This window comes from Lacerta agilis, chromosome 1, assembly GCF_009819535.1.
Source record: "Lacerta agilis isolate rLacAgi1 chromosome 1, rLacAgi1.pri, whole genome shotgun sequence".
Taxonomy (NCBI): Eukaryota; Metazoa; Chordata; class Lepidosauria; order Squamata; family Lacertidae; genus Lacerta; species Lacerta agilis.
In genome coordinates, this window is record NC_046312.1 from 130,873,024 (window position 1) to 130,891,461 (window position 18,438).

The 18,438-nt window shown below is 39.7% G+C and overlaps 1 protein-coding gene and 1 pseudogene across 4 annotated transcripts in view; both read left to right on the plus strand.

Annotated features, from left to right (window-relative positions):
- HDAC4 (histone deacetylase 4) overlaps positions 1–8,627 on the plus strand; it is a 141,693-nt gene extending 133,066 nt beyond the window's left edge. For all 4 annotated transcript variants that reach the window (XM_033171306.1, XM_033171304.1, XM_033171305.1 and 1 more), the window contains 3 exons: positions 3,685–3,769; positions 5,689–5,833; positions 7,906–8,627. In XM_033171306.1, the coding sequence (XP_033027197.1) occupies positions 3,685–3,769; positions 5,689–5,833; positions 7,906–7,945 (270 nt within the window). In that variant the 3' untranslated portion in view covers positions 7,946–8,627. The remainder of the gene's footprint in view (positions 1–3,684; positions 3,770–5,688; positions 5,834–7,905) is intronic.
- Positions 8,628–11,907: 3,280 nt separating this feature from the next.
- On the plus strand, positions 11,908–13,152 carry LOC117049109 (annotated as a pseudogene).
- Positions 13,153–18,438: the final 5,286 nt, after the last annotated feature.

Consider the following 18,438-nt stretch of genomic DNA (forward strand, 5'->3'; position numbering starts at 1 on the left):
TTCCAACTCTATGATTCTGTGGTATATATATCCCTGGCCACTGGGACACACACACACACACATGTATGTCTGAAATCTGGTGCTTGAAGTCCCAACAACCGAGATGCAGGAACATGTTCTATTCCTAATATTTTCCTTTTTAATTGTCAAAATTTAAACTGAAAATTAAAGTATCAAAAATTCTCGTGTATTGTTATACTTTTATTTATATTCATTCCCAAAGTAATTGCAGCTTTAGTTACTTATGTAGTCAAAAGGTTGCCAACAGCAAATGGGCTTTACATTCATGTCTTAAGATTTTGTAATTGAACTGCATTTTGAACTGCATAGTGGAAAACTGAATAATTAGGTATGCTTTATTTCCCTAGTCACATTTCTGGCTAATTTCTACCACACAGCAGCATACTTTGATTGGTGCAAAGAACAAGTAATCTAATATACCTGTAGAAGATTTCACTGAAAGCACCACAGTCTATCTTAGTACTGGACGCCTTATGGTGTGCTTTTTGTAGCTTCATGAAAATTCCATTTTCAGTTTAACATATTTCAGCCATGATCAAAGAAGTAACAGTCACTTCAGATTACAAACAAGTAACAGATATAAAATGCACTGCTTAGGAAGTTGCCCACACGCTTGTAAAATTATGTGCAAATCTACATCTCGTCTGCAGACAATTCTGCATACTTGAGATAAACTCGGAACACATGGATCTGACGGGAAAGAAATGAATGTCACTGTAAGGCTTTTCAGTGGTTGCTCATGAGAAATCAGGCTGACGCAGAACTTCTAAAAACTTAGTTCTTTATTGTGCAGCTATTTACAGTGGAGCTAAAATAAAGACATCCAGCTCATCCCTCTGCAGAGTCCGGGAATGTCTGTTTCTGGTTCTTTGCCCAACATAAGAGGCGCGGGATCCTGAACCCCTGCCTCCCCCCTCTACGTCCTTCCTCTCTGCCAAAACGGGGCGACGGAAAGGGTTCCTCTCCCCCTCTTCCCACTTGGTGCAGAGGCTCTCCATCCCTGCCACAGCCCCTGCTCCGACTTCCTGCCTCCATCTCCCCCTCCCCACTGGAAGAGCGATCGCTTCCTCCTTTGAGCAGGATGACGAACTGCTCAAAGGAGACGGGGGTTCCCTGTACTGCAAACGCAGGATCGGTTCCCGCTGCGGCGAGGGGGGTTTCCTGACAGTCACTAATTCATATTATTGTGAAAATATGTAGCAGAGGTATGAGGACACCATGCAACCACTATTATGGTGAAAATACGTACATTTATGTAATTCTAAGCAACTATAAAACCCATTCATTGAGGGTTCTCCAAAAACTAAACAGAGCTCAAGGTTTCAATCAATACTTGCAACTGAAAAAAGAATTTTGTCTTTGATCTGAATGGCTGAGCCAGTTTGGCTGTGACCAAGTTGCAATGGAGAAATTGTGTGTATGCGCCTCAATTCCTCACAGAGCGTGGTACAACTCTCACATTTGAATTATCATTTTTTTTGTAGAAATACTCTTTTCAGTGACCTCTCTAAATCTGAGAATAGTCATGATGGACAAATTAGTTCAAGATAATGCTTTTTTCAGGGATATAAGAGAAATTCATCTACCACAAACAAAATATCATATTTGTTTTAAAATATTTAAATGGCTATATTTATATGTTAAATAAATAAATAGACCACCTTAACATAATCCAGATATGGGCAAAGAGCAGGAATGATTATTTTTTTTCTTATATGGCTCTTTGGATCATTGAAACCTATATTCTGAACTCATATACCTTCATCACATCTAGATGTTCATCTACTCTATTTGTAAAATAGCGTGACCAAGAAACAGAATCAAGGCTGGAGAAGCAGATATGAGCTAGCTTGATTGTGAGTGGCTGGAATTGCTACAAGCAGAAACCAGGTTTATTATTCACTTCATTCCTAGCTTGGTGCTGGTTGCCATTCACTCCTACAGAGAAAAATAGCACACTGCGCATGGGGATATTGTTGCATCAAGAGCAAACCTGCCTTTTGTATCTAACACTAGGTGGCCTGACTCTCACTGGCAGAGATCCTTTAGGAATACGTATTATTATTATTATTATTATTATTATTATTATTATTATTTGTATTTATATATTGCCCTATACCCAGAGGTCACAGAATAAAATCAAAATATAAAACCACAAAATACATAATCAAAATATAAAAAACAATAACCCCCCACCCCCAAAAGCACATTTTAAAAGAGCATAGGATCCTCACAACATTTAAAGTAAGACAATTAACCTTTTAATCATTGCACAAATACCCTGAGTTGTTTGTATATCCTTGAGATCTCAGGATGTTTTACTAGTAAAAAAGTATAAGAATACCTAGCATTCATAGAGAATGTCATGTGTACAGAGTCTTCAGATACCCCAGAGCTTTCCAAACTGTGTGTTGTGCCACGTTAGTGTGTCAGCTGCAGTGTGCAGTGTGTTGTACAAGCCTGGGGTTGGAAAGGGGTTCGTTTAACCTCTGGTTTGCTAGTAAAACTGAGTGACTGTCACGAAATGATGTTGGTGACAAAGTGTGTCACCAACATGAAAAGTTTGGAAAGCTCTGACATACACCATCAGTAATCCATATAACAGAGGCCACTATAATCATTTTGTAAAGATTTGGGATAGGTCTGAGGGTGAGAGGATGGTGTCCTAAGATTACCTAATTTTATGGCTAAAGTGTGGTTTTGAGATGGGGACTTCACATGCTTAATAGCCAAGCTACAGCAAATGTTTTCAGTAGAAGTTTCTGTTAGCAAACAAATGGTGTGTGTTTTAACCAAGCCCAAGAAGTTTATTGATGCCTCTTTTGAGGAAGCATGTTTTCAAGAAATGTCTTTTGATGGTTCTCCTTTGTGGATGTGCATAAGGCATGCGTTGCTTATTTTGAGTGAATCCCACAAGCCAGTTGTCTGCCCAGTCCCTACTAAGGAGGCCAGTAGGAATAGACATCTAAGAACCATAGCTGTCAACTTTCCCTTTTATTTTTTTAAGGGAAATTCCCTTATTCCGAATAGGATTCCTCGCAAGAAAAGGGAAAAGTTGACAGCTATGATAAGTGTCAATACTTAAAGTTCTTAAATCCTTCACTTTGGGAAAGTTATTTGTCCCCAGAGTATGCCATTTTTGAATATGGTCAGGAGGTTCATTCACTGTTGTGATAGAAGACTGTCAAAATAAGGTCCCGACTGGAAAATTTCAAAGAATATTAACACATTGGAAGTGCCAAGTGAAAGGCTGCTTCACATTGCCAAATATAAATGAGATTTGCTGAAGGTGGCCACAGAACTGCATTCAAAAACAATCAAACAGATAATTAGAACATCTTTTCTTTCAGAGTTCTTTTCTGTAAGGGTTAGAGGCAACTGCATTTTTTTAGGAAATGGGAAAGAAGCAGCAATAGATTATAGTGAGGCAGCGAAGGGCAGGGCATTGGCACTCTCGAAAGTTGTGTCCTGCTTTCAGAAATAAACTAGCAATGGAAGAGCTGCATTTTATCCTTTTACAGAGCAGTGGTGAGTAGTCAGTAGTGTTAACAGGCAGACGGTAAGCATAACTTGGTTATGTAGAAGTCTATAACAACTGTTGAAATAATACATTTTTTTAAAAAAAAATGATTAATCTAAAGTGCACGTTTTTAATCATTTCAGCTTGATCCTATTCCTGAAAAGGTATTACAGCAGAGAGCAAATGCTAATGCAGTACATTCCATTGAGAAGGTCATTGAAATACACAGTGAGTACCTGGGAGCAGTCATTGCTATTCCACAGTTAAACGGAGTGAAGTTATGTAGTTCCATTAGCTCAAATAATAAACCACAACTGCAACTTGCATGCAGACTGCTTTACACTTAAGAAAATCTATGGAGATGTAAAATGATTCTGAAAGAAATTATATTAAATGTTTCATCATATAAAATCAGAAGGGTTATTCTACAAGCAGCCAAAGCCCAAAGAGTAAACCATTAGAACTAACAAAATCAATTAAAAACATAATATACACAAGTAAGAATCAAAATGCCTATTGTAATAGAAAAGCCCCAAAGTTCCAATACTAAAAAATGCAAATAGCAAAGGTAGCCGGGGAATGAAACTGTAATGAGGCAAATAAATTGACAGGAGTTCAGTATCTGATCTTGGAAAAAGGAAAAATGGCGGGAAAATGAGGTGGAGATTGCAGGTTATTTGGAATTTGTCTCATAAATAACTTCTTTTGGAATGGGCTAACTGGTTACTTGCCAACCACTTCACTTTTATATTTCTTATGCATATGGTTGCATGGCTAAAGTGCATCTTGCGCACGCTTCCTCGTGGCCATATTGATTATAATTTTTGATAGATAGATTGTGAGCTTTTAATTGTATTTTGTATGGATGAATGTGTTTTGTATTTTAAATTGTGATCTGCGACAAGATCACTTGTGATTAGGAGTGGGATATAGGTTGTATAAATATTTTAAAACTTTAATTTTAAGCCTATTTAATTTTTTTGTCTTTGACCAACTTTCAACATGTGGGCAGGACAATCGCCTGACATCATGATGTCAGATGATGGGCAGGTGGGTTGTCTGGCCCACCTGTCAAAGTCCTCTTGCAGCACTTCCCAAGCACCTGGCGGCCAGTTTGTTGAGCGCCTGGGAACCACAGCACAAGAGACTTTGCCATCCCCATTGTTCAGCAAAACACCAGCAGGGACCAGCTGTGTGCTTGAGTTCTCCAAAGGGAAGCTGGTTGCACAGCCAATGCTACAGGATTGAACTCACTTCCCAACTGGTGATGGGCAGGGATTTCAGTGATTCCTTTTTGCAAACGAATTCCGCAAGGGAAGCTCAGTGGTGCAGCTGATCCAGCCATGTCTGTACCTGCCCCACATATGCACTGATGTCACATATCAGGTTGGATGTGGGACAGGTGGGCAAAGTCTGAGGAAAGCAGTCTCACAGCATGGGTGTAGCCAGAATTTTTGTTGGGGGGGGCATAACCTCAGATTTGTATTGCTTTTTATTGGTTTAGGGGGGCAGCTGCACTCCCTGCCCCCCCCCCCCGGCTGTGCCCATGTTTCACAGGCCAAATCAGGACCCATGGCATGCCAAATTTGGCCTGCACTCCAGAGGTTCCCCACCCTACTCTAGTCCCAACATCCTATTGTTTCCCTGTGTAAGGCTCTTTGGGTAAAGATAAAGGGACCCCTGACCATTAGGTCCAGTCGTGTCCGACTCTGGGGTTGCGGCGCTCATCTGGCTTTACTGGCCAAGGGAGCTGGCGTACAGCTTCTGGGTCATGTGGCCAGCATGACTAAGCCGCTTCTGGCGAACCAGAGCAGCACACGGAAACGCTGTTTACTTTCCCGCCGGAGCGGTACCTATTTATCTACTTGCACTTTGACGTGCTTTCGAACTGCTAGGTTGGCAACTGCTAGGGCGCTCACCCCGTCGTGGGGATTCAAACCGCCAACCTTCTGATCAACAAGCCCTAGGCTCTGTGGTTTAACCCACAGCGCCACCCACCTGTTAAACTTGTTCTTTGTAAAATGGTATGTACATTGATGGTGCTATGTCAGTAGTAGTGATAATAGTTGGGATTTTTCTGTAGCTATACTAAAAGCAATGGGCAGTAATGGATTCCCTAATGGCATATCATTTTTTATTTCCTTTAGGTAAGTACTGGCACTCACTCCAGCGCTATTCCTCAACAGTCAGCTATTCCTTGATAGACGCACAGAAGTGTGAGAACGAAGAAGCAGAAACTGTAACAGCTATGGCATCATTATCAGTGGGAGTCAAGCCACCACATGACAAAAAGTGAGCTTCACTCCTTTCCATCTGCTTATATCTAAAACAGTGGTATTTAAGGCAAAAAATTGCAAATTAGGCATCTGCAGGTGAAGCACATTAGGATTCAGCATAGTGTCCTGATTTGAAGAAAAACAAAAAAGGGTTGTGTTCAGCAAAGAGAAAAATAAAATTCAGTGCAATGATAAGACACTCACAATTTTAAAATACTTAGAAAAGACTTGTATTCTGGTAAGATGTATCAGCTTCAAGCTGCAGCAGGATTGATTTATGTTTAATACTAGAAGTGCATCAATTGATCATTGCCTGTAAAACTGCACGTGTGTGCATCACCACAACCCGGAAGTGGTCAGAAAATGAGCCAGGATTATGCGTGCTCACCGACATGCATGGGGGTTAGAAACACAACGGTTTTGAATAATTGAACAGCGGAACCAATTGCTTAGCATAATATGAAATATTCCTCTATAGATTCTAAAGCTGCTCTCAGGTCTCCCATCAAGTGGGTCTAGAAAAATGCATTTATCTGGGAAGTCCTTTCAAATGTTAAAGTACTTTTATTTTGTGGCCTTCAAAATTTGAAGAACCACCATGCATTTTTTCAACGCTGAGTGCTTTGTAGCTTAATAATGTTGAATGGAGGTGGAAACTAAACCTCACCCTGGTTCTTTATTAAAGTTGGGAAGCCAGATTTATCCCCAGAAGTTTCCAACTGATTATTACAAATATAACAGAGTAATCCAAAGGGGATGGGGAGGGTTTGAAGGAAGGTGGATCTGCCCAATCCAAAAGTGTCCTAGACTCAGTCATGGTGAAAGTAAGGGCAACATTTTCCTCTTCGTTTTGCTTAGGTTTTTTGGCTAACTGCGGGTTGGTTTTTTTAAATTGTCCTTCTCATTAAGACCACTGAGAAGGAAAATTGCTATGCCGGGAAAGCTTTCAATCTGCTCCAGAATGCCTCCTTTTGGCCCTCTGTTGTTGAATGATTAGTGGCAGAGAAGGAGCAAGCAGTGGACATTTTCATGTCAAGAGCTCCTACTCTACTCATGAATACCCCCCTCTACCTACAGAGACACAGCGTGATGGCCTAAAGAAACCCTGATGGCCGTGCCAAATTTACATACAGGCTCAGTGGGCTGCAGCCCACAGCCTCATAATCTAGGGGGCATTGTCTTCTTTCCAGTTACTATTTTTTTAAAAAAAGCAGGCAGATTTTACTATCTAGGCCCTGATGCTTAGTAACATTAAGTCCATGATGTATGAGTCTGACTGCTTAGCAGTTACACAGGTGGATAAATGCTGTTTAGTAAAGTTCATGGAGGCTAAAGCTACTCAGAATCAAATTACAAAATAAAATAAAAAATTCCTTCCAGTAGCACCTTAGAGACCAACTAAGTTTGTTCTTGGTATGAGCTTTCATGCACACTTCTTCAGATACACGAAAGCTCATACCAAGAACAAACTTAGTTGGTCTCTAAGGTGCTACTGGAAGGAATTTTTTTTATTTTTTATTTTGTTTTGACTATGGCAGACCAACACGGCTACCTACCTGTAACTCAAATTACAAAGTCATCTATGAAATATTACAAGTGTTCAGATCACTGTCTGTCATCATAGTGTGAAAACACAAGAGTCTTTTATATCATTGTGCATCACAACAATACTTAAATTTGACTAATTGTGAAAGTAATGAGTAAGCAATATGAAAGTGATACAGATGTAACTGTGATTCCCCGATGAATGTTCTGTGTGAATTTCTTCATTCACCCCCTACTTTCGTAAACTTATTAAAGGTTATAAATTTATAAACGTATCTTTTTATCAATGCTGAAATTTCAGTAATATTCTACTTTCATTGAGTAGATAAAGAAGAGAATGAGGTTTTGTTTCTCATGATCAGATGCTATTAAGTTTGGCCCTCCCGAAGTCCAGCATAGGTCTTTAAGCTGAAGAAGGTAAATCTGTAAGCAATATATCAAGTCACAAGGAGCCTTGTGTGACCCTTACTCGCTCTGCACCTCCATCTGCTCCACTGCACCCAATTCCTTCTTTTTGACTCCTCTCCATGCGTTTGTTTCTAGGCCAGATGAGGAGCCCATGGAAGAGGACCCTCCCCTGTAGCAGTCATCTCTGAGGCTGGAGTTCTCCTGTTTGTTCGTCTTGTCTTGAAGCTCTGCCAAGAAGCTTTCTCTTGTTACTCCTGCATCCTGTCATGGTTTTCTTCCAGACTACAGAAAGGCAGCCGTGCGTAAAAGAAAGCTAAATCTCTCTGTATCTGTACAGAATATGCTTGTGGAAAAGAAAAAAAGTGCAGGTGACGAGCAGAAATATTAAAGACATGTGCACTGAGCCCTCTTCCTCTTTTCCGAAATGGAAGTTTGAGAGGCAAGAAGCCAGTGAAGTATTTGGCAAACTTGCCAACTTTTTTTAAAAAAAGAAAGAAATCAAAGATTAAACACAGATATGACAACTTTCATTTAAAACTGGTGCTTAAAGTTTGATTATCCTCCGTTCAGACCACTCAGACCATATTGTAGTTTTGTGTTTTGTGTTTTATTTTTGTGGCTCTTGCCTACCTGTGATCCAGACACTCTCTTCAAAACCCAAACAATATGAGAAGTCTTTTTTCCCCTTTATATGAAGGGTGAAAAGAGAACTAAGCTTTTTTATACCTAATATACATGCGGACAGACTATAGATGTGTGGCGAGGAAGAACGTAAACCAAGGAAGAAAGCCCAGAAAGGGGATCGGCTTTAGCATCTCCAAAGCCATCTGAAGAGTTTGTGCCTTTAAAAAAAAAAAGATTGGATTGATTTTGGGCAGCTGGTTTTTTCTGACGTTTTGATGAACAATGCCTTAAAGAAAAGAACTCTGCAGTAATTCTTCTGGAAGGGCAGGCTGAGAACTGCAATCAGCAAGAAAGGCTCCAGGATTTCTGCTGGCATGATTACTTAAAGCAAGTAATGGCCGGAGCTTCTCCCAAACAGTTGACAAGTTTGGATTTTATTTTGTTTTGGTTTATTGCTCTTTGAAATGAAAATTAAGGTAGTTGCCAGTATTGTGGCAAATACTGTTGGGTTTCTAAAATTCAACAGTTAATTAAAAAACCCCAACATCTTCTCCTATACATTATGTATAACCATTTTAACTATCAATTTGGTTGTAAAAGCATGCGTCAGATACAACTGCAAATTTTAAAAAAATTGGAATGCTTTTTATTAAAAGCAACTAGCATGATATACTGCTTAATATTTTAGGTATAATTATATAAATGTATATGTATAATGTATATTCCAAATGTATTCCAAGCTTAGAAACGAGACTCTTACAAATTATTGATAAAAATATTTATAATGCATTTATACAAAATATATAAATAAATGCAGATTACAATGGTAGCCATTGGAAGTTCCCTTGCAAAAGATTTATTTGTGAATTGGAGTGTAAGGGTTTTTAGAAAAGGGATCTTGTTTGAAACTTGACCATTTTCAAACTGTAGTTTGGAATGCTTTCAGAATGCCAACATTTTAGCCGCTAGGCAACTACCCTAACATCACTATTTTTAATTTAAGATTTTTAATTTCGATCTTCTTTTAACAAAATGAGTTTTCTAGTAAATATGTATTTGCTGTTGCTTTATTTTATATTGGTTTTTACAAAATCCTTAAAACAGCCTTATTGCATGAATTTTCATTTTATTTTCCATTTGACAGCCGTGTTTCTAAACAGTAACCATTTTCTTGACCTGTGTCACTTTTCCCTGCACACTGGAGTTTTATTTTGTGTTTGGACTTCCGTACCATCAACCCTTTTCATGGTCATGTGGGACAGTTGCAAATTGTTAGGCTTTGTTTTTAGAAAGCCCTTTTCACAAAAGGAAGGATTCCAAGGTCTTTTTTGTATCAGGAAACTGATTGTATATTTTATCAGTTCTGCAGTCATAGTTGCTATGCTACATTAAAAAAATAAGGAGCTTTCTTAACCTTAAAAATATATTAATATTACAAAGAGCGATGTATCATATATCCTCAGTATAGAGTGTGACAAGGATTATTAAAGGCATTAATAACTTTAGTGACCATGTTGAAGGTCTGCCAAACTCTCACGCAGTTAATGCTAACATACACACAGAACTTTTCTTAAACCACTCTGGTTGAGTTAGTCCTCTAAAAGACTATTTCACAGTGAATCGTAATATTGGTATCTTCTTCTTGGCTGGGAGATGGCTAATCTTGCTCACTATTTCCTATCCCCCAGTTGCCTTTTGAGGTGAGGGGAGTTGACCCTCAGAATAAGTAACTAAACTTTTAGTGGTGAAATTAGATACCTGGAGGAGACTGAATTCATGTGTTCTTTTTCAAGCAGTGTAGGATATTACATGCCCCTCATCTGAATAACCAGTGGTATTTTCCTTTTTTAAAAAATATTTTTGTTATGATAACTGACAGGGTCCCTTTGTAGTAACTTATTTTCTGGTTCGGAAAAGTTTTGTTTTTCTTCATTCCATTAAAACCAGAATTGTGAGAATTTAATTATAAATCTGACTTGAGTGCCGGAGAGAGTTTGAGGTTCTTATTTAATGCTTGATATGCAATTTTTAAGACACACTACAATATTTGAGTTATTGCTAACCCAAATACATGCAAATTGATGAATACTTTTTGGCATTAGAACTGCCGAGAGCATACTCTAAGAGTAAAGTTTGACAGTAAAGATAAAACGTATATTTTATAGAATGACTACCTTGCTGCTGTGATCTTTAAAGATTTTTTGCTGTGGAATCATCTGATTTCATATTTTGTTAGTTTAGCCCTTTATGACTGTTGATCAAAGTGATGCATCAACAATTACTTCAGTCTAAAATACATTTTATTTTCAACACCAGTTTACATGTTTTCAAAATACTTACTGTATTTACGTGAGTCTAATGCGCCATGAAATTTAATGCGCACCTCAATTTTCAAAACCTTGGAACCAAAAAAGTATTTGCTGGTGACTGTAAATGCAGCATCAAATCTAATACGCGCCCCAATTTTCGCAATGTAATTTGGCCAAAAAAGGTGCACATTACATTCGAGTAAATACGGTACTTTTTCATTGCAAGAAATTGCTGATACACACAACTCAACGGTGTTGACATGTTGGCCTGGAGTATTTGGTAACTGCTTTCAATGTTGTTAATTTTAGGACTCTTACTTTGTTTCTTACAAACAAGTGTTGCTACATCATTGGCTTTCTAAAGTAACAAACAACTTTGTTATACACCAGTCTGTTCTATAATCCAAAATTCTGAGATCTGTTTAAAATTGCCATTGCCTAACCTCGCTCCAGTAGCATACGGCAAACATGAGCATCATGGCTGTTGGGAAGGTACCACTGTAGCCTTGTTTCCACCACTTAACATGGACCTGCTTGTGAGCTTTAGGGATAAACTAAGAATCCAAGCTGATTTGGGCAACAGACCCATGCTTCCCACATTTTTGTATACTATGAATATGAGGTACCTGAGTTCCACCAGCAAGATACTCGAGGTTTTTGCTAACTCAACTTCCAAGATATTGGGTGGCTTATTACAACTCTTCTCTTGTAGCAATTTAGAAACAAAGGAACATCTTGAAGCTGTATTACCCAGAAGCAAGATCCAGGTTGTAGTACAAAGTACTAATAGTTGTGTATTTGGGGTTTATTTTACTTTCAGTACACAAACATTCCTTTTTATTAGTCATGTACTCATTCCATTCTTCCTTTTGTAAACTTTTGGGCCCACATTTTATGGGCATTGATATATATATATAAATATATATATATATAAAATATATATATGAATATATTTTTTTAAGTTTCCTACACCTTGAGGTTGCATGGTCTGTTAGGTTGGCATGTCTTTATATTGTATACAGATTTTGCACGCCACACATGGCAGCTTTGGAAAGAGAAATCCCCTCTAATGGCATTAGCAACAGATAAACTGTTGGGGTGTTTTCTGTCATGCAAATTAAAGTGAGGAGCATGAAGGGGGGGGGGAGTTTGTCTTACTGAACTTATTAAGGACCTGTGCTTTTTATTGTAAAATTTAAAAAATACAAAGGACTACTTAAACATTTGTCATTTTAAGAGAAAAAAATATCTAGCACTTGTGACAAACCAATAATAGAGTTTATTGTATTTATGTGGAAATAATGTTCTAGGGGAAACTGTACAGAACACACAACTGCCTGTGTCATTTTTCTTGAAGGGGGGAGGAGTTTTCTGTTTTTGTTTTTCATTTAGGCAGGAAAGGGATAAGGCAGGCACAAACACATGCCAACTTCTTTTTATATTAATGCTCAAAAATGTCAAGAACTTTTAAGAGTTAACTCTTCAGCACAGCTGTGTTAACATTTTTATTTTGAAAGATGTATCAATAGATTTCACTTTTAAGCAGTGATGTGCAAACACTGTGGTTTCAAACAAACTTTATATCAGCAGGAAATGAAGTTTCTTCATAGTGATAGTTGAGCTTCACCGTGTATTTGATATTGATGAAAAATCCTATTGATAGAAAGGAAAAAGAGGAAAAACAAAGAATCTAACACTTCTGGTGCTCTACATTGGAGATGCTATGTATATGGGATGGAAATCTATTCACCCAAGAGCTTATTACAAATATGTAGTACCAAAAGTTGTAACTCTTATTATATTCTGCTTTATACCTATACATGCTCAGTATGTTGTCACCATTGGTAGCAGCTACCAGTTTATTCTGTAATTTAGACACAGTTTCACTCTTAACTGTATGAACCCTTTAAGTGATGGTAGCATATTCTTTGTACTTCAATTTTCTTACCACCTTTTTCCTTTACTTGGTGGGGTTGAACGTTTTGGGTTATTTTTCCTAGCTCTATATATCTCTCTCTCATTCCTGTTTTTGTTGTTTTGTTTCACTTGTTTTTTACTGGCCAATGGTGTCTTTCTCTGACAATACCAACTTCACTTTCAACTTTAATAGAAGTCCAGTATTTTGTACCACATTATGACAACTTGTTATTCTTGTGGTGTAAATAAAAAGATAAAGTGAATTATAGTACCATCTCGGTTGCAGTTGCTGATCTTCATATCTGTTGTCTTCCGTTGTTTGACTCATTCTTGTACTCCTACACTAGTGTTGCCATCTCCTGACTATGACTTGGAGGTGTGGCATATGTTGCCTTCAGAGCTCTGGAACAGAAAAGCTTTTGCAGATACGTCTCTCGAAAGAAGGAAGCATATCCCAAGGCTTTGTTCCAGCGAGGGGAAGACTTGTTTTTTGGATTGCACTGTTTCAAACAGCAGGTTGGGGCTCCCATGACTGAATACACCTACAAACCTACCACCACCACCACCACCCAAAAACACATGGAAAACTAGATGTTTTGTTTTAGTTTTTCTTCTAGTTTTCTGTGTAGTGGGTATGTATTAGTTTGGTTTTTTATGGAATAGCACTCCATCCCCTAAGGTCTGAAGTGTTGCAGCCCAGACGCAAGTAGACTCCTTCAGTGATGACTAGACGTCTGTCATAATGTTGAAACACTGGAAGTCGCTATTATTCATCTTCCTTAGCATTTCCCAAACTATCCCTCGGGCTTAACAAAATGGTCTCTGCTAGGGCAGTAGCATTTCAGTCCAAATGTATGCAAAATCAGATTATTAAGAGAGGTGGATAAAGCATACATTACAGCACAATGTATAAAATGTGCTAGTCAGGCCCTTGCTTTTTCATTGTCCATTCGCTTTCAAATCCCTTGCCTCCTAAAACACTCACACATTACAGAGAAACCAGGAAAATCAAAAGTATAAGGAAATGACTTGTTCATAATACCCCCTTTCTGCTGTATAATTTACCTCACCCGTAATGTGATTTATGACCTCCAAGCATCACCTAGAGCTCACAAACCTCGGAGCGGTTGAGCTGCAAAAGCTTGCCCCTTTCCCAAATCACAGCAGAAATGGAAGAGCAGATGGTCCAGATCACTCCTGCTTCTTCAGCTTCTCTGCAGCAACTGTCTCTTAGGTCTTGCGGATTTTCCAATGTTTCACTATTAAAAACACTTTTTGTTACAAATATACCAGCACCCTTTTCTGCAAACACAAGTGGGAACAACATTCATGTGTCTAGAACCACTCTCTCCTTGTAACTGTGCTGTTGGTTACTTGAATTCACCTCTAACTGTTAGCAGATAGAAAGATGGTTCCCAAAACCTTCCATAAAACGGTGCTGGTACTTCAAGACATGAGGGAATTGATAGGACATCAGCACTTGCTCAGCACTAGCCAAGAAGGTGGGGTGGGGATTGTGACAGGGTTTGCTGGTATCCTGATTTCATGGTGACAAATTCCTGATTTCAGGAATGCTTTGGTGGTGTTTCCTGCTTGGCAGGGGGTTGGACTGGATGGCCCTTGTGGTCTCTTCCAACTCTAAGATTCTATGCAATGGTCATAATGTGAATAGATCCTTTGGGAAAAGAATGAGAGTTTCCTCTGAAAAAACCAAAGCAATCCAGCCCGGCTGGATCGGACCAACCTCCTCCCTTGGTTGAGTAGTTTTGTTTCCAACAAGTGGACCAGTCAGATGCTTCCAGGAAGACCCCATACAGAACGTGAGCCCAGGGCCCTTGTCCTCCTGTGTTTCTCCCAGCAACTGATCTTTACAGGTGCACTGCCTCTGCACATAGAGGCTCTGTTTAGCCTCTATTTAGCCATTCATGGCTATTGGCTATTGACAGACCATCCTCCATGAATTTGTGTCCTGCCTCCTAGAAGAGGCAATGCCATGGCAGCACGGTGTTTGGGCCTTAGCTTCATGGTACAGGTGTCTGAGGCCGACAACATGGTCCTATAGGTACAGGTGGCTATTGTTCCACCCGCACTTCCATCAGCGCAAGCCCATCTGGCCTGTGCTGGACCTTCAGCTCCTCTTGAGATGGACATCAAGAGCTGTTTTCTCCTTACATGGTGCTTGCCTACGCAGCTGTTTGAAGCTGCAGGGTCTGTGCATAGTATAAGTTTGTTGCCTTGCAAAATAGGCAGTTGGCGTATGGAGTGGCTCAATGGGGGTGTAGGGATATGGCCATCTAAGGCAGGTGAGGTGGATTTGGAAGTTAAGTCTCTGGGGGTGGGAGTGGGCTGAAAGAATATGAGGCGGGTTTTGCTTGTTTTTTGAAAGTGTTGAAAACGTCAGGTGGGCCAGGATGCAACCACACTTTCCCCTGTGTGTTCAACTTGGGAATGTTTGGGGTGATATGGAAAGAGTTGGAGCTAAGACACTTAAAAGGGTGGTGTTGCCTTCAGAATTTATTTTTGACCATAAAACTAAGAAACTAAGAAACAATAGCTGATGAAGAATAAAAGAAACAGGGCCTTGTCCTGGAGTTAACAATCATAACTGGAATTTGTTTTCTACTTTCAACAACACAAATAGAGAAAATTGTTGTTTATTGCCATCCAGACCTGAGTCCTTGCAACCTTTCTACATTATTTCCTGTATTCTCCAAGGACTCCAATTTTCTAATTTTTAGATAATTAGCCTATCAAGGAATGGGTAGCCCCAATCCTAGATCTATAGGAGATACCTGAAGTTGTACTCTGCACTAGCCCAGAAGCACTCTGATGACTTCATATGTACCAGAGCTGAGTTCAGATAAGGACCACATACTCAGTTGCTGCTTATTAGTTTGTTTATTGTTTTATATATATTTGTTGTTACTTGATTTCTGGGAGCCCTAGACAAGTGGAAGAAAAGTAATCTGGTACAACGTAAATACATATATAAATAGCCACCTCCACAGGGATATTTGCACTGCAGTACACAGAGCAAAAGAGTGCTCTGAAATTGAGACTGAATGTCCTTGAAGCGCTTGGTTTTTTAAATGATACTTATCATGGTGATCTTTATTGGGTCTTCTGAGTACTATCACTTTTCAGATAAATAATGTATCTTGTAATGCAAATTCCATGTCGCTGAGAACTTTTTAGAAATGCAGGATGTCCTGTGTTAAAATGCCCATATTATTTATGTGGCATAGCACACACTATCACAATTATTGGGTGACAAGTAACTCTCTAGCTCTCCCTAGTGGATAGAATTTGAAATCCCTGGAAAGAAATCACAGTATTTCATTTGGAGGTGGGAAATGAAGTTAAAGTAGGCAGCCTTTTCAAAATGGGATACTTTTATAGCTTCTCAGGGGCTGCTCTGCCTTTTCCTGTAATGCTGAGGGTGGAGCCTCCCATAGGAAACCGGGCCTTAAATGTTTCAAATGAATGAGTTAATCTACATTTGACAGGTGTATGTCTGCTGTTGGTTCCTCCTGATGCCTTTTCAGGACTGCATTTCTCAATATATGTCACTTGCCTGCTCACTTCCAACTGGCTGGCTGAAGCTGCCAGGCACAGGGTGACAGTTTTGGGAGGTGGGTGTTTTAAAATGGTACCCGAAAGCTTAATCTGGCATGCTGGGTGCATATCACTCGCAACCAGTTTGTGCAGCTGTTCAAGTAGTTCCCCTGCGCCAAGTGGTGATGTGGATCATCATCCATGGCAGCCTGGATTCTTCTTGGCCTCCCCTTGCAGTGTGGCATCTGCCAGTGAATCATCCGATGATCCTTGAGATTTCATGGTCAGCCAAGGGTGGCTTCCTGCTGGAACTTCTCTCTGCTCTGGGAAGAGGAGAAGCTCATCAAGGCCTGAAAAAAAGCAAAATATGCAAAGAAAAATATTTGCCTGGGAGTGGTATAACAGGCCCACCATGTATGTTTTATATTTGATGTCATGTAATGGATTCTCTTGTTTGTCCTTTGAAAAACACACACACATTTGCATGGGTCCAAGAGCTCAAAAGGTGTACCTTGGTGCTTTGATCAGATGCCATGCGTAATTTGTTGAAACGACATTTTAATGCACGATGCTATGTTTTCTCATACACCTTGCTCACAATGTGTAGGACAGGAGTCAGCAAACTTTCAGCAGGGGGGCGCTCCACTGTCCCTCAGACCTTGTGGGGGGGCCAGACTTTATTTTGAAGGGAAAGAATGAACGAATTCCTATGCCCCACAAATAAGCCAGAGATGCATTTTAAATAAAATGACACATTCTACTCATGTAAAAACACGCTGATTCCCAGACTGTCTGCAGGCCGGATTTAGAAGGCGATTGGGCCAGATCCGGCCCCCAGGCCTTAGTTTGCCTACCCATGCTGTAGGATGTTTTGTTAGCACTGGATTCTTCACGGTAGCGTTCTTTATTGCCCTGGGGTGGATCTAAACACAGGAATACAATGCTGTAAATTGGCCAGAAATTAGATTGTTTTTACCAAAAGACAAATTTTCAATGAGAAAGCTCGTTTTAAACAATTTTTGTTCTCTGGCACCATCTGATGTTGCATGTTTAAAACACATTCAAATTGCGTTACTGTGACGAGTGTAGCTGAGTCCCTAGTTATTTTTTTCCTCTTTTCTTTTTGCCTTCTCAATAGCACCCTCTGCTCACCAAAAGCAAATGGCAAGACAGAAATATATTCTTCATTGCCACTCCCAAATGTCCCAACAGTCATGCGCCAGATGTTTGCAGAAACTCAAAGCGCAAGCAAAGGGGATTTGGGGGATAGGTGGGGAAGGTGTTGTGCTTGCTTGCTGTTTTATATACAAAATTACATTTGTCTGTAAAAAGGTTGCAGTGCATCCTGATCCTTAAGAGAAAGGGTGGAGTGGAAATATAATTGAAATCCTCCTAGCAGATATATTACCACACCTCCCAGGCCCAGCCATGCCTATATAACCCCGACTCCCTCGCTACACACACACACACACACACACACACACACACACACACACACTTCCACCACAGTGTCCCAAGGTCATCTCTGCTTGGAGTGTTTTCAATTCCTTGAATTCTGATCCTCCTCTTGTCAATGTTGGGCTGCTTCCAATATGAGGTAACTGTCCACCTCTTCTTATTAATTAGCACACTGGGACTCTTCTGCATAGCTTTGGTGTAGACCACTAAAATTTATCCAAGTATATTCTACACATTTCAAGGCAGGAAAAACTAACATCTGGACAATCTACTGCACCCTGCCAGTCACTCTCCAGTTTATAATGTTATATAAAGCAATCTCATCCCTTCCTTGGTCTCTTTAAAAAAGCAGGGTGGCTCTGTCTGTGTTCATGGCAAAGTTTGTTTATTCCAGAGTCAAAAAGACAAAAATGCCTTGTGCCTGAAGACAGGCCTGCTGCTGAAATTTCATCTGAACTGAAATTTGTCGTCACCAACAACTTTTATTCTGTGGTCCCAGACCTGATAATACTAAACTTTGAATGGAAGGGTTTCTCATGGGACCAAACCTATCAGGAATTTTGAGGGAAGCCAAGTATTTCAATAAGAGTAATGCACTTTCTCAGATGGGGTTTTGCACCTCCTGTGGTTGTCATTGGATTTGGCCCAAGCAAATGTGGAGATCTTCTCAGGAGCAACACCCTGGAGAATTTAAAGGGAAGCCAAAGGAAATGTATTAGGCATGACATTTTTCAAGGGGTTGGGGGTTGGGGGTGGGTTTGCACACCAGCTAGAAACTTCTACATCCATTTGCCCTGGTCCAGCA